At 48.8% G+C, this 13,553-nt stretch overlaps 1 protein-coding gene and 2 long non-coding RNA genes across 7 annotated transcripts in view; 1 reads left to right on the forward strand and 2 right to left on the reverse strand.

Moving 5' to 3' along the window:
- The window catches only part of DYSF (dysferlin), a 515,016-nt gene that overhangs the window by 88,364 nt on the left and 413,099 nt on the right, over positions 1 to 13,553 (reverse strand). For all 5 annotated transcript variants that reach the window (XM_063925289.1, XM_063925290.1, XM_063925288.1 and 2 more), the window contains 2 exons: positions 12,620 to 12,775; positions 8,919 to 9,010 (listed from right to left, as the gene is read on the reverse strand). In XM_063925289.1, the coding sequence (XP_063781359.1) occupies positions 8,919 to 9,010; positions 12,620 to 12,775 (248 nt within the window). The remainder of the gene's footprint in view (positions 1 to 8,918; positions 9,011 to 12,619; positions 12,776 to 13,553) is intronic.
- LOC134929745 (uncharacterized) overlaps positions 1 to 13,553 on the forward strand; it is a 63,365-nt gene that overhangs the window by 45,095 nt on the left and 4,717 nt on the right. The window contains exon 2 of the long non-coding RNA XR_010178631.1: positions 3,860 to 4,066. This is a non-coding gene — a long non-coding RNA (uncharacterized LOC134929745). The remainder of the gene's footprint in view (positions 1 to 3,859; positions 4,067 to 13,553) is intronic.
- Positions 3,207 to 4,277, reverse strand: LOC134929756 (uncharacterized). Its single transcript, XR_010178633.1, has 2 exons — positions 3,889 to 4,277; positions 3,207 to 3,773 (listed from the first exon to the last, which is right to left on the reverse strand). It is a non-coding gene; the product is annotated as an uncharacterized LOC134929756 (long non-coding RNA).

Below are 13,553 nucleotides of genomic sequence, written 5' to 3' on the forward strand. Positions count from 1 at the left end.
AATTGATAATGGAGGTTGCCAATAGCAAACCGCAGGTATTGCTGGTACGACATGGCAATAGGAATATGTAGGTAAGCATCTTGTATATCCAGGGATACCATATAATCCCCTTGCTCCAAAGCCATAACAATAGAGCGGAGAGTCTCCATACGGAATTTGGATACCCGCACCAATTTGTTCAAAGATTTAAGGTTGAGAATGGGCCGCGAGGACCCATTCGGTTTCGGGACTAGGAACAGCGTGGAATAGGACCCCCTGCCCCTCTGAGACAGGGGCACCGGTACTACCACTCCTGTGTCCAGGAGGGATCGTACCACCACTTGCAGAGCGTTTGCCTTTGTCAGATCTGAAGGGATGTCTGTTGAGGGGGACGTTTCTTGAAGGAGATGGCGTACCCTTGAGTGACGACTTCCCGTACCCAGGCATCCAAAGTGGTCTTTACCCAAGCCTGAGCAAACCCTAGAAGTAGGCCTCCCACTCTGGGGTCCCCCAGAGGGAGGCCCGCCCCGTCATGCAGCTGGTTTCTCAGATTTGGAAGCGGGCTGATGGCTGGCCCAGGCTCGTTTAGGCTTGTGCTTACCGGGATTGGAAGTACGAGACTGTTTCGGGTACGCCTGACCCTTCACTTTCCCTGGAGGCCTGTAGGGAGGAAAGGAAGTACTTTTAGCCTTTGACGTTGAAGGAGCAGTACTAGGTACACATGCAGTCTTAGCAGAGGCCAGGTCAGCAACAATTTTGTTGAGATCTTCCCTAAACAAAATGTTTCCCTTAAACGGGAGAACCTCCAGAGTTTTCTTAGAGTCCATGTCCACAGACCAGGACCGTAACCCGAGAATCTGACGAGCCAGAATGGACGTAGTAGCCGCTTTGGCCACCAGGACACCAGCATCGGAGGCCGCCTCCTGAATGTACTGAGAAGCCGTAACAATATAGGAGAGGCATTGTTTCGCATTGTCAGGAAAGTTGGACGGTAGTTCCTCCTCCACCTCCTGAACCCAGGCCGAAATAGTGGGTCTATGCACTGCTCCTGCCAGAGTGTAAATAGACTTCAGGCAGCCCTCAACACGTTTATCCATCGGTTCCTTAAGAGAAGTGACAGTAGTGACCGGCAGAGCAGAGGATATCACCATCTGTGCGACATGTGAGTCCACTGGAGGCGATGTTTCCCAATTTTTAGTCAGCTCTGCAGCAGAGAGAGGGTAGCGAGCAAGCATCTTCTTATGAGGTGTAAACTTTTTCCCTGGACTTTCCCAGAATTCCTGACGTATGTCCACTAGGTTACCACAATGAGGTAAAACCAGTCTGGTCACCTTCTGACGCTTGAACCTATCAGGTTTCTTAGAAGCATCCTGAGGATCGGTATCATCAGTGATCTGAAGAATCAGCCTGATGACCTCCAGGAGATCAGGCACATCCACTTGAGAAACCGATTCCCCATCAGAAACATCTGTATCAGTGTCTGAGGGATCAGTATATGCGCTGTCTTCATCAGAAGATGTATCTGGCGCTGGAGTGGATTGAGAGGAAACAAGGGCCCGCTTAGAGGGCCCCTTGGGCTTAGGCGGGCGAGGGTCAGTTTTGTTTTGCCATAGTCTGCCGAAATTGCTGTAACTGAGAGGACAGAGCACCTGCCCATGGTGGGTTAACGGTAGGGACAAAATGTGGCTGCAGAGACACAGGTGGTCCCATAGGGGGCGTGCTATTAGCCACCAGAAAGTAGCCCAGGGTGGGTCCTGATGGGCCTCCGTTGCTACAATCTGACTGTGGGGCAAGGAACCCCACAGCACTGGACCCTTCGGCTGCAATATTATCCTCTGATGGGTCAGCACCGCGCACTGCGGGATCGGTCCCCGAACCGTCACCCTGCGTAGCCGACATGACGTGGAGGCTATACCCAGAGCAACACAGTACAAGAAATGCAGAAAGAAATACCCCACAGTATTCCCTGTGCAATGTAGAACACAAACAGAGGATCCAAAGGGTATGCAGTGACTGGAACACGCCGCAGCCGTGCCAATCAGCGGGACGGTAACCCGTGGGAGCACCCGCCGGAGGTAAGGCTCCGGAGCCCACTGATGCGCTTAAAAACCCTGACGCACCTAGCCCCCCCAGGGTATAGAATATAGGGATAGCAGTAGGAGTGGGATACACGGAATAGATATATCACACAGCAGCTATATGCACACACACGCAGTCACATGCACAATGCAGAAATAATGACAAGCAATAAACTGCACTGGACTAGCAATACTAAGTAATAACCAGTAAAGCTATAGATGTCTAGAGATATAACAATGCACAGTAAAGACTGGATGTATATCACAGGGGAACTTGTACAAAATAACCCTGACCCAATGCACTATTTCTTAACTAACACTGCCAAAATGCATGTAGAATACTTAAGTGTAAATGCACAGCGCTGAAGAATAGGCGGCTTTACAGAGGAGGATTTGCCCATGCAGTCCCAGAACAGCTTCAGCATGTATTTATGGCGCCAAGCTGCAGCAGGGAGTGAGGAAGAGAGAGTGTATGCAGCTTCAGGGCGGGAACACTTATGTAAAATGGCGCCCGGAGCAGGGGGAGGTGCTACAGGCCAGAGCACATTCCCCTTGCTGGGCTTACAACACCAGGTACTGTGGGCCGCATAAAACGGGTTACTACCCGACCTGTGCCCTGCTCTGGTGGTCTAGTGGGGTCCCTGTGTGACAAACCAGGTAAGTATCGGGTTTGGACGGATATAATGATTGGTGGAGTTACCTTTTTATTCCTGCCGCCTGGACCTTTAGCAGTATAAAACTTTGCTGAGAGGTGTGTTGGACAACTCCTAAGAAATAACCGTTGCCTTTAGTTGCTTAGAATTAATTTAAATTTATTGATATAGCAATGGTGCTTAAGAAATTCCTGGTAAGTTAAATAAGTATTAATTCAATAAACCATCACAATACGGTTTCATTGTCAACAGAATAATTAATTTTACAGTTAGTAACCGTGTTTATTACACTACTCCGTGCTGTCAATTCCGCCTGTAAACAAATGGATACCAACTTTCTCTAATAACATGCCAGTTATAAGTGAATACAAGCATAAAATATTTGGTAAAACTCTAACAGACCAGTATTGCTGGTTTAACGTACATGCTACTACTTTGTAATATTAGTACATAAATCACGTCCCCGGTACTCCCCAAGTATGACTTCACAATGCAGTTCAATTGGGTACTACTTTTATCATGTTAATTGAACTTGTCCTTAACGATGGACGAATACAGTTACCACTTTAATATGGGTGATGTCCCTCAGTGGATCTATCACAATTAATTCCCGTCCGAGCTATAGTCTCTTGTTCAGAATTTACTGTTGAGATCTGTAAAACGCCCTGTGAGTGTCTTAATGAAGGTATGTATTAGTCACTCCATTACCAAGTCACTGGTATTCCTCTCTCACTGGGTGGACATGCACATCTATGTAACTTGACGGATTCAGTTCACTCTCCTGACTTTTGGACGTATTACACTGACTCCCTCTCTTTGTTGTTAGCATAGTAGGGTAGCAGAGACTTGATTCCTGACGGAAATGTGATAGCTCTTAACTGCAATACAATCTCCTCTCCTATCGATGCTTACTAGTTGTGTTGATTGCTGCCTCCGGACTTCTAGATGAACGTGTTGAATCAATGCTGAATTACACTGCAGTGTGTTTTTTACTACTTTTCAGTCTGTTTAATAAGTGCACTTATTGCTATTTGCAGGTAGCTTGACTCTCTGTGTGCTGTGCCTGCGTGGAGTTGTAGGATTAATAAAGTTAAGGTACCTTTCCTATACTCTCAGCTGTGGCTGACTCTTTGTTTCTTTTTATTATAGATGGCTCAGCATCCCTGGCCGTCACTCACCAACAGGCCGCTCCTCTCCTCTCCCTCCGGATCTCTGCGTCACTGCCAGCCGCCTCAGCTCAGCTCCTCACCACCGGCGCTGGAGGCTTGCGTCCCGGGTCCCGCCGGCGTGGATTTTCCGCTCACTGCTGCCGAGGGAGAGCTCACATCGCTACTGCTGCTGGGTGCCAAACACCGGGTGAGAGTCGCTGATCGCGAAGGGAGACCAAACCCTGTCCTCCAGCTCCGTAGTCTTACAGCGCTTCCCCCTGCTTCGTTAGCTCAGACCCTCTCTCATCCGTTGCTCAACTGCCAACTGACCAGTCCTCACTCCCCTTCACCTCCTTTCCCCGAGTCCCTGTATCCTTCCGCCGGGACCCAACAGTTTTATTCTCATGCAGGGCCAGTCTCTCTCTATATCCCCCATGTGCGGGTCCCCCCAGACTATTGTTCATGCAGCACAGATTTTTAGATACAATAAATTCAATACAATAAATTTAGATACAATGGGGTATATTTACTAAGCTCCCGATTTTGACCGAGATGCCGTTTTTTCTTCAAAGTGTCATCTCGGTCATTTACTAAACACTAATCACGGCAGTGATGAGGGCATTCGTAATTTTTTGCAAGTTCAGGTAAAAAATTACGAATGAATACACCATCGGTCAAAACGCGGCTGTTTAAGTATGAATCTCGGTCATTTACTAAGAAGTGCAAAGCCAAAAAAGAACAAACACTGCCGTGAAAAATTACAACTCGTAAAAAAGTGCTAAAAAAAAACAGACCTTTTTTTTTTATTCGTGATTGGATAGGCATGCAGGGATCCATGAGATCCGTGCATGTATATCAGTGGGAAGGGGTGGGAAAGTGCTTATTTTTTCAAAAAAAATTGCGTGGGGTCCCCCCTCCTAAGCATAACCAGCCTCGGGCTCTTTGAGCCGATCCTGGTTGCAGAAATATGGGGAAAAAAATGACAGGGGTTCCCCCATATTTAAGCAACCAGCATCGGGCTCTGCGCCTGGTCCTGGTCCCAAAAATACGGGGGACAAAAAGAGTAGGGGTCCCCCGTATTTTTAAAACCAGCACCGGGCTCCACTAGCTGGACAGATAATGCCACAGCCGGGGGTCACTTTTATATAGTGCCCTGCGGCCGTGGCATCAAAAATCCAACTAGTCACCCCTGGCCGGGGTACCCTGGGGGAGTGGGGACCCCTTCAATCAAGGGGTCCCCCCCCCCCAGCCACCCAAGGGCCAGGGGTGAAGCCCGAGGCTGTCCCCCCCCCATCCAATGGGCTGCGGATGGGAGGGCTGATAGCCTTTGTTGTAAAATAAAAGATATTGTTTTTAGTAGCAGTACTACAAGTCCCAGCAAGCCTCCCCCGCATGCTGGTACTTGGAGAACCACAAGTACCAGCATGCGGCGGAAAAACGGGCCCGCTGGTACCTGTAGTACTACCACTAAAAAAATACCCAAAAAAACACAAGACACACACACCGTGAAAGTATAATTTTATTACATACATACACACATACATACATACTTACCTTATGTTCTCACGCAGGTCGGTCCTCTTCTCCAGTAGAATCCAAGGGGTACCTGTTGAAAAAATTATACTCACGAGATCCAGGGGTCCAGGCTCCTCGGGAAATCCAGGGATAATCCACGTACTTGAATAAAACAAAAAAAAACGGTTGCCCGACCACGAACTGAAAGGTGACCCATGTTTGCACATGGGTCACCTTCCCACGAATGCCAGAAACCCACTTTGCCTTCTGGCTAAGTGGGTTTCTTCAGCCAATCAGGGAGTGCCACGTTGTAGCACTCTCCTGATCAGCTGTGTGCTCCTGTCTTCACTGACAGGCGGCACACGGCAGTGTTACAATGTAGCGCCTATGCGCTACATTGTAACCAATGATGGGAACTTTCTGCCCTGCGGTTGACCTAAAGTGACGTCACCGCTGAGCAGAAAGTTCCCATCATTGGTTACAATGTAGCGCATAGGCGCTACATTGTAACACTGCCGCGTGCTGCCTGTCAGTGAGGACAGGACCACACAGCTGATCAGGAGGGTGCCACAACGTGGCACTCCCTGATTGGCTGAAGAAACCCACTTAGCCAGCAGGCAAAGTGGGTTTCTGGCATTCGTGGGAAGGTGACCCATGTGCAAACATGGGTCACCTTTCAGTTCGTGGTCGGGCAACCGTTTTTTTGTTTTATTCAAGTACGTGGATTATCCCTGGATTTGCCGAGGAGCCTGGACCCCTGGATCTCGTGAGTAGAATTTCTTCAACAGGTACCCCTTGGATTCTACTGGAGAAGAGGACCGACCTGCGTGAGAACATAAGGTAAGTATGTATGTATGTGTGTATGTATGTAATAAAATTATACTTTCACGGTGTGTGTGTCTTGTGTTTTTTTGGGTATTTTTTTAGTGGTAGTACTACAGGTACCAGCGGGCCCGTTTTTCCGCCGCATGCTGGTACTTGTGGTTCTCCAAGTACCAGCATGCGGGGGAGGCTTGCTGGGACTTGTAGTACTGCTACTAAAAACAATATCTTTTATTTTACAACAAAGGCTATCAGCCCTCCCATCCGCAGCCCATTGGATGGGGGGGGACAGCCTCGGGCTTCACCCCTGGCCCTTGGGTGGCTGGGGGGGGGGGACCCCTTGATTGAAGGGGTCCCCACTCCCCCATGGTACCCCGGCCAGGGGTGACTAGTTGGATTTTTGATGCCACGGCCGCAGGGCACTATATAAAAGTGACCCCCGGCTGTGGCATTATCTGTCCAGCTAGTGGAGCCCGGTGCTGGTTTTAAAAATACGGGGGACCCCTACTCTTTTTTCCCCCCGTATTTTTGGGACCAGGACCAGGCGCAGAGCCCGATGCTGGTTGCTTAAATATGGGGGAACCCCTGTCATTTTTTTCCCATATTTCTGCAACCAGGATCGGCTCAAAGAGCCCGAGGCTGGTTATGCTTAGGAGGGGGGACCCCACGCATTTTTTGGGGGGATTTTACATTGTTTAATTAAAAATAAAAAATAAAAAGAACCCCAGCACGGATCACACAGATCCGGCCGAGATTGATTGTAAAAAAAAACGGCAGTGTTTTGCTAATCACTGCCGTAAAATTAGGAAAAAAAAAACGAATGACATCGACATCGGAAGAAAAGAAAAACACGAATACGACAGCTTAGTAAATCCATCGTAATAAATTCAAAAAGTTGCAGTTTTACACTCTCGATGTCATTCGTGATTGAACTTTGACCTATTTTCGGAAATTACGAATGTTAGTAAATATACCCCAATAAATTCACTGCCCAGTGGGTGACAACAATACCACTATATTTACTACCGTGGTGCACAATTATCATCTTCACAGAAGTGGGGCACCACACCTGTACTAACACAGTGTCCACGGCAGCGCGCGTGGCCCGCCTTCTACGGACCGCACTGTATAGCGGTTTGCGGCGGGTCCCTCCTGGGGGACCTTCTTACCTCCTCCCTGTATGTGGCCACGCGATCCTAGAGAGCTGCGGCGAAGTGTGTGTGTGTGCCTGACAGAAACCGGAGCCCCCGCAGCAAGTACCCGGCAACCAGGGCGCGGGAGTATGCGGCGCCGCAGCCAGCAATGTCAAACTGACATCCTACACTGGCTGCTATCCTTGAAGTGTTCTTTCTTCAAAGACAACGCTCTTTTCAAGGCTGCCAGGAGGAGCCCTGCTGTTGCGATGCCTGCTATTGTAGACACCAACTACAAACTGAGCTCCCTGTACACGGAGGCGGGGTTATAGAGGAGGCGGCACTATGCATCCTGGGAAACTGTTGGTGCCTCCGGATCAAGATCCTACTCCACACCCCGATGTTATTCCCTGTGGAATACAGTGTACCCTGCTGCAGAAATATGAATTTCTGCACAGTGCTCCTGCGCCAAAGACGCCTATGCATATGTCTGTATGCACATCTGGCCGCACCTCACGCCAATGGTGAAGGGGAGGGGGGGAGTAGTCATATAATAGTGGCATCATCAGGATTCTCTCGTGTGGGCGCTCGGCTCCTGATGCATAGACCCACCCTGCCAATTATAATGATCAGTGCGGACTAATGCAGGATTAAAAGGTCGTCACTGACATGTACAGTATATTCTGATATTCAGTGTTTTAGTACCTGATTTGGATTATTTTAATTTATTGGGCTTTGAGACAATGATCTGCAAAATGGGTTTTCGCTAAATATGCCCTGCGGCCTTAAGCTGGGTACAAATACTATACAGATGGGTGTAGTACTGGTGACCGGAGGTCACCTGACCGCCGGTCACTTTACCGACGCCGGGATCCCGGCAGCATACCGACGCCGGGATCCCGGCGGGGAGGGGCGAGTGCAGCAAGCCCCTTGCGGGCTCGCTGCGCTCGCCACGCTGCAGGCTCGGTGGCGACCTGCGGTCGCCACGGGTTCTATTCCCACTCTATGGGTGTCGTGGACACCCATGAGTGGAAATAGTCCCTGTTGGTCGGCATGCCGACCATCAGGATAGTGAGCCGTCGGGCTCATGGAGGAGGTCATGTGACTGTCGGTCAGCTGACCGGCGGTCACATCAATACCACCCATACAGATATATCATTCATTGCGGCAATAGATGATACATCTGTAGTAAATCGGAGAACGTGTACTCCCGATATGTCTATGAATGACGCCATTTACAAGCATATCAGATCGAGCCCTGCAGAACAGTTGATATATCTTTCAGATATATCGGCATGTCTGGCTGTGCTTGTGGACGAGTTGTCGGCCGTCCCATATACCGGCTGTAGGAACCGCCAACACTTACGTCACAGTCGGCATAATGAGTTCCCGGTGCTGCCCCATCTACTTCCTGTATACAGCAAATGCAGCGCACCTACCTTACAATCTTTATGGGTTGCGCATCACATGATCATTGACGTTACTCAGAGCAACTCTGTGTGTTTTTAAGGATTGAGACCCACTTTTTCTTTTTTTAGATTCAACTGCAATACTAGTGATATATAAAGTACACATAAAATCACCACTTACTTTCCAAAGACAGGCTCCAAGGTGCAGGGGATGTAGTTCTCCCGATCATTGAGCGACTTTTTCCCAACGGATATCTTCACATAGGGGTCACACTGGAAACGTTACTACATAGTGTTAGCAGAACTCGATGGGTTCCATCTGATATTCCTATCACATGTTTTCATCCAGCCTACTTTATCAACTCAAAACATTGTTAGGAAACATCGTGGAGAAATAATCTGAGATCCGTGTCTCCAGCGCAGGGGCGTATCTACTCATTGGCCAGGATGGCACTCGCTAGGGGCGCCAGCCGAGCAGGGAGCGCCGCCTGACGATGCCACCCTCGGCCAATGGGTGGAATCCCTTAATCCGTAGTGTCTGGCAATACCTGCTGTGCCGAGCTGCCTGTGCATTGCCTGGGATGGAGGGCGGAGGATCGCTCAGCAGGCAAGAGCAGGCGCCGGTGTTCGGCACCGCAATGCACTACAGGGAAGAAACTGAAAATAAACTACAACTCCCAGCATCCCTTGCTGTCGGGAGCTCCCGGTGGTAAGGGCTGATGGGAGCTGTAGTTTATTTTCAGTTTCTTCATGTAGTTTGTTGCAGTGCCGAACACCGGAGCCAGCTCCTGCCTGCTGAGCGATCCTCCGCCCTCCATCCCAGGCAGCTCGGCACAGCAGGTATTGCCAGACACTATGGCTATCTGCTGGGATGTTGTGGGGGTGGGGACTAGGGCTATGTGCTGTGTGGGGAGGCTATGTATGTGCTTGGAGGGGGATGGGGACTATGGCTATAAATTTGGGGAGGTGAGGGGTTATGTGCAGGGAGGGGGACTATGGCTGTCTATACTGTCAGGGAACTACTGTTATGTGATGAAAGGGGGGTGGGAACTACTGTATGACTGTATAACAAATCAAGATGAAAGTGTCCCGTGCGCAAAAGCTGCTAGTAATGTTTAAACTCCTGTGAGGTTTCCTCCAACCCCTCACCAAAAAGTGCACAAATATACGTATAAAACGGAGAATAAACTTAACCAGCGCTTGTGTTTAGATGATCAAGGTCTGACGTATTCCTTATCTATTCGTCCTCATAGTAGATCATGTGAATAAAAAAGATGTATATAGCATAACACCCTTTTATTATACACAACATAAACAAGTATACAATTGTAGTGAATAGCACAAATCCTGGAGTGTAAATAGGTGCAGTGGGTAATTACCAGATGTTCCAGAACTGTGATTAAACAGTTCTAAATGGGCATAGAGATTTAACTGCAGGGATTCCGGATTTCCCCCAGTATTCGGTCCAATGATGTTGTAACCGCGTCTCCACTCCACTGCAGACCTGTAAACGCCTCCCTGGATCTCACCAACGCGTTTCCACCCCGGGCTGGGGTCTTTTTCAAGGTGCAAGTAGTGCAATGTCACTCTCCTTCTAACTCCGGATATTTAACAAAACGATCCACCAATCATTGTCCAGCAGGTCCAGCTGGACCCTATACATTAATCACCTAAAGTTCCGTGGTCCTCTGCTGGACCTGTGCGTCACTTCCCTTGTTGTCCTGGTAACCCATCTGTGTATATGACTTCCGCGTCTAGCCGCGTCAAATCTCTGTGGCCGTCAATATATATCCATACCGGATATCGGAATTATATGTATTGTAAAACGTTGTCTCAATCCTATAGATAAATCTGAGCCCGGTATGGATATATATTGACGGGCACAGAGATTTGTATTACTATGGCAACCAGGAGGTTTGGCTGACGCATGAGAGCGGGGTGACGTGTACCGCTACGAGACAGACTTCCGGACCGGAAGCACGGGTTTCTATGGTAACAGGGACGCGGCTAGACGCAGAAGTCATACAGACAGACGGGTTACCAGGACAACAAGGGAAGTGACGCACAGGTCCAGCAGAGGACCACGGAACTTTAGGTGATTAATGTATAGGGTCCAGCTGGACCTGCTGGACAATGATTGGTGGATCGTTTTGTTAAATATCCGGAGTTAGAAGGAGAGTGACATTGCACTACTTGCACCTTGAAAAAGACCCCAGCCCGGGGTGGAAACGCGTTGGTGAGATCCAGGGAGGCGTTTACAGGTCTGCAGTGGAGTGGAGACGCGGTTACAACATCATTGGACCGAATACTGGGGGAAATCCGGAATCCCTGCAGTTAAATCTCTATGCCCATTTAGAACTGTTTAATCACAGTTCTGGAACATCTGGTAATTACCCACTGCACCTATTTACACTCCAGGATTTGTGCTATTCACTACAATTGTATACTTGTTTATGTTGTGTATAATAAAAGGGTGTTATGCTATATACATCTTTTTTATTCACATGATCTACTATGAGGACGAATAGATAAGGAATACGTCAGACCTTGATCATCTAAACACAAGCGCTGGTTAAGTTTATTCTCCGTTTTATACGTATACTGTATGACTGTGTTGGGAGAGGTGGAGACTACGGCTGTGTGCTGGGGGTACTACGACTATTGCTTGGGGAGGTGGGGGCTATGGCTATTTACTGGGAAGGGACTATGGCTATGTGCTGGGAGGGAGATGGGGACTATGACTATATGACTGTGGGGGCTTATCTGACACCGAGGGGGCAAATGTGTATCTGGCAACGTGGGGGCATATCTGGCACTGTGGGGGCATATGTGTATTTGGCACTGTGGGGGCATATCTAGCACTGTGGGGGCATATCTGGCACTGTGGGGTTATATGTGTATCTGGCACTGTGGGGGCATATCTAGCACCGTGGGGGCATATCTGGCACTGTGGGGGCATGTGTGTATCTGGCACTGTAGGCCACATGTGTATCTGGCACTGCACTATTGGGGTCATATGTGTATCACGCCCCCATTTTTATTGGCCACGCCTCATGTGGCCACACCCATTTTTTGGCAAACGGTACCACTAACATTTTTTTTCTACTTCACCACTGGGTAGTACGCTGCACTGCACTTCTTTGCACTACTATTTGATTATACTACCTGGCCTTGGGTGGCATTGCCTCCTCAGCCAGGCCAGGCACTGCTGATGTCTCCTCAGTGTTATAAGAATGACTGTGTGGGCATAATGTGTAAAGGGGACTGCTAATGTGTGGGCATAATGTGTATATGGGTTACTACTGTATAGCGTAATTTGAATTGGGGGAACTATTGTATGGTCATGCCCCTCTCCCACAAGATCATGTAATTTTTTTGCACATGAACCTTCCCTATTTCAAATATGGGGGGGGGGGGGCGCCAGTCCCTTACTTTGCCAGGGGCGCCCGGACCCCTAGATACACCCCTACTCCAGCGCTGCCTTCCAGGGAAACCGTGTTTTATTATTAGGTAGTAACAATATCCTGGCTCCAGCTGGGCCGACTTCATCACCAGTTCTCTATTGCTCTCTAGAAAATGATTGGTTGCTATGGCCAACACCACCACTTCTCTGTAAATATACCCTCATGGATAAAGCGAATGGTGGTAGATGAGAGACGTGGAAATGTCTTGCAATAAGCACACTGCAGGCTGTGCACTGTAGTCTGCCCCACCAGTATGGTAAATGAGCATCCTAGCAGCATATGGGTTCCTAAAGCCACACATGCTTGGTGATAGGCTGGTATACATACATGAACCTCAACAATCTGTCCATCCGCTCCAGACATGAAATGCATTGGTGAAACGCGTGTCAGAGGTACAGACCACTTGCCCATAGCTTACCTTGCCATTAGCATCCTTAGGCTGCAACCCGACCGCCCGCACTATGTAGACCCTCACCAGACATTCCTGTAGCCCTTTTGCTAGGAGCTGGCGGAACTGGCGAGGTGGCACCGGGACTGAAGGGTCGTCCGGAAGGGAATATATTTTAAATGATCCCTAGAGGTTAGAAAGAAGACAATGAAATACATTGCTATAAATACAATCACACGATTACATGAGATGATCCGTCCTTATCTGCTGAGTATAAAGTATCATTTTCAGCAGATGAAGACAAACTTTAATGAAGGAGGTTACATTAGTGCTCCCAACGTCATCAGTACTCCATAGCAACAAAATACAGCGCTGTGACTGTATCGCACGTGGGGCGATCGGCACAAGACATAACAGTGCTGGAACAGAGTGTAAGGAGGTGTGTGGTCTATCTCAGCTTCTCCACTAAGACGTAGGACCACAGACCTAGTGGGGCGGTGTGAGGAGTTTGGGGGCCACCAGATATTTGGGATCCGGTCTCTAGGTCAACAGTAACTAGGTAGACCACTATCGGCCAACAGTAACTAAGTCGATAGGGTCTCTAGGTTGGACAGGTCAAAAGGTCGACATGAATTTTTCTAAAATGTTTTCTTTTTTTGGATATTTTCATACGTAACAATCCATGTGGTCTACGATTGGGAATAGTAACCTGTGCCGAGCGCAGCGGTAGCAGAGTGAGGCACCTTGCCCGAAGCATGGCGAGTGAAGCGAGCCATGCGACGGGACACGGTGCACTAATTGGGGTTCCCAGTCACTGTACAGAGAAAACACCAAGAAAACATTAAAAACTCATGTCGACCTTTTGCCCTGTCGACCTAGTTACTGTCGACCAATAGTGGTCGACCTAGAGACTTTCGACCCTATGAACCACACCCAGATAATTATAGCGGTTGTGCTGCTTCCT

This window comes from Pseudophryne corroboree, chromosome 1, assembly GCF_028390025.1.
Source record: "Pseudophryne corroboree isolate aPseCor3 chromosome 1, aPseCor3.hap2, whole genome shotgun sequence".
NCBI classification, from domain to species: Eukaryota; Metazoa; Chordata; class Amphibia; order Anura; family Myobatrachidae; genus Pseudophryne; species Pseudophryne corroboree.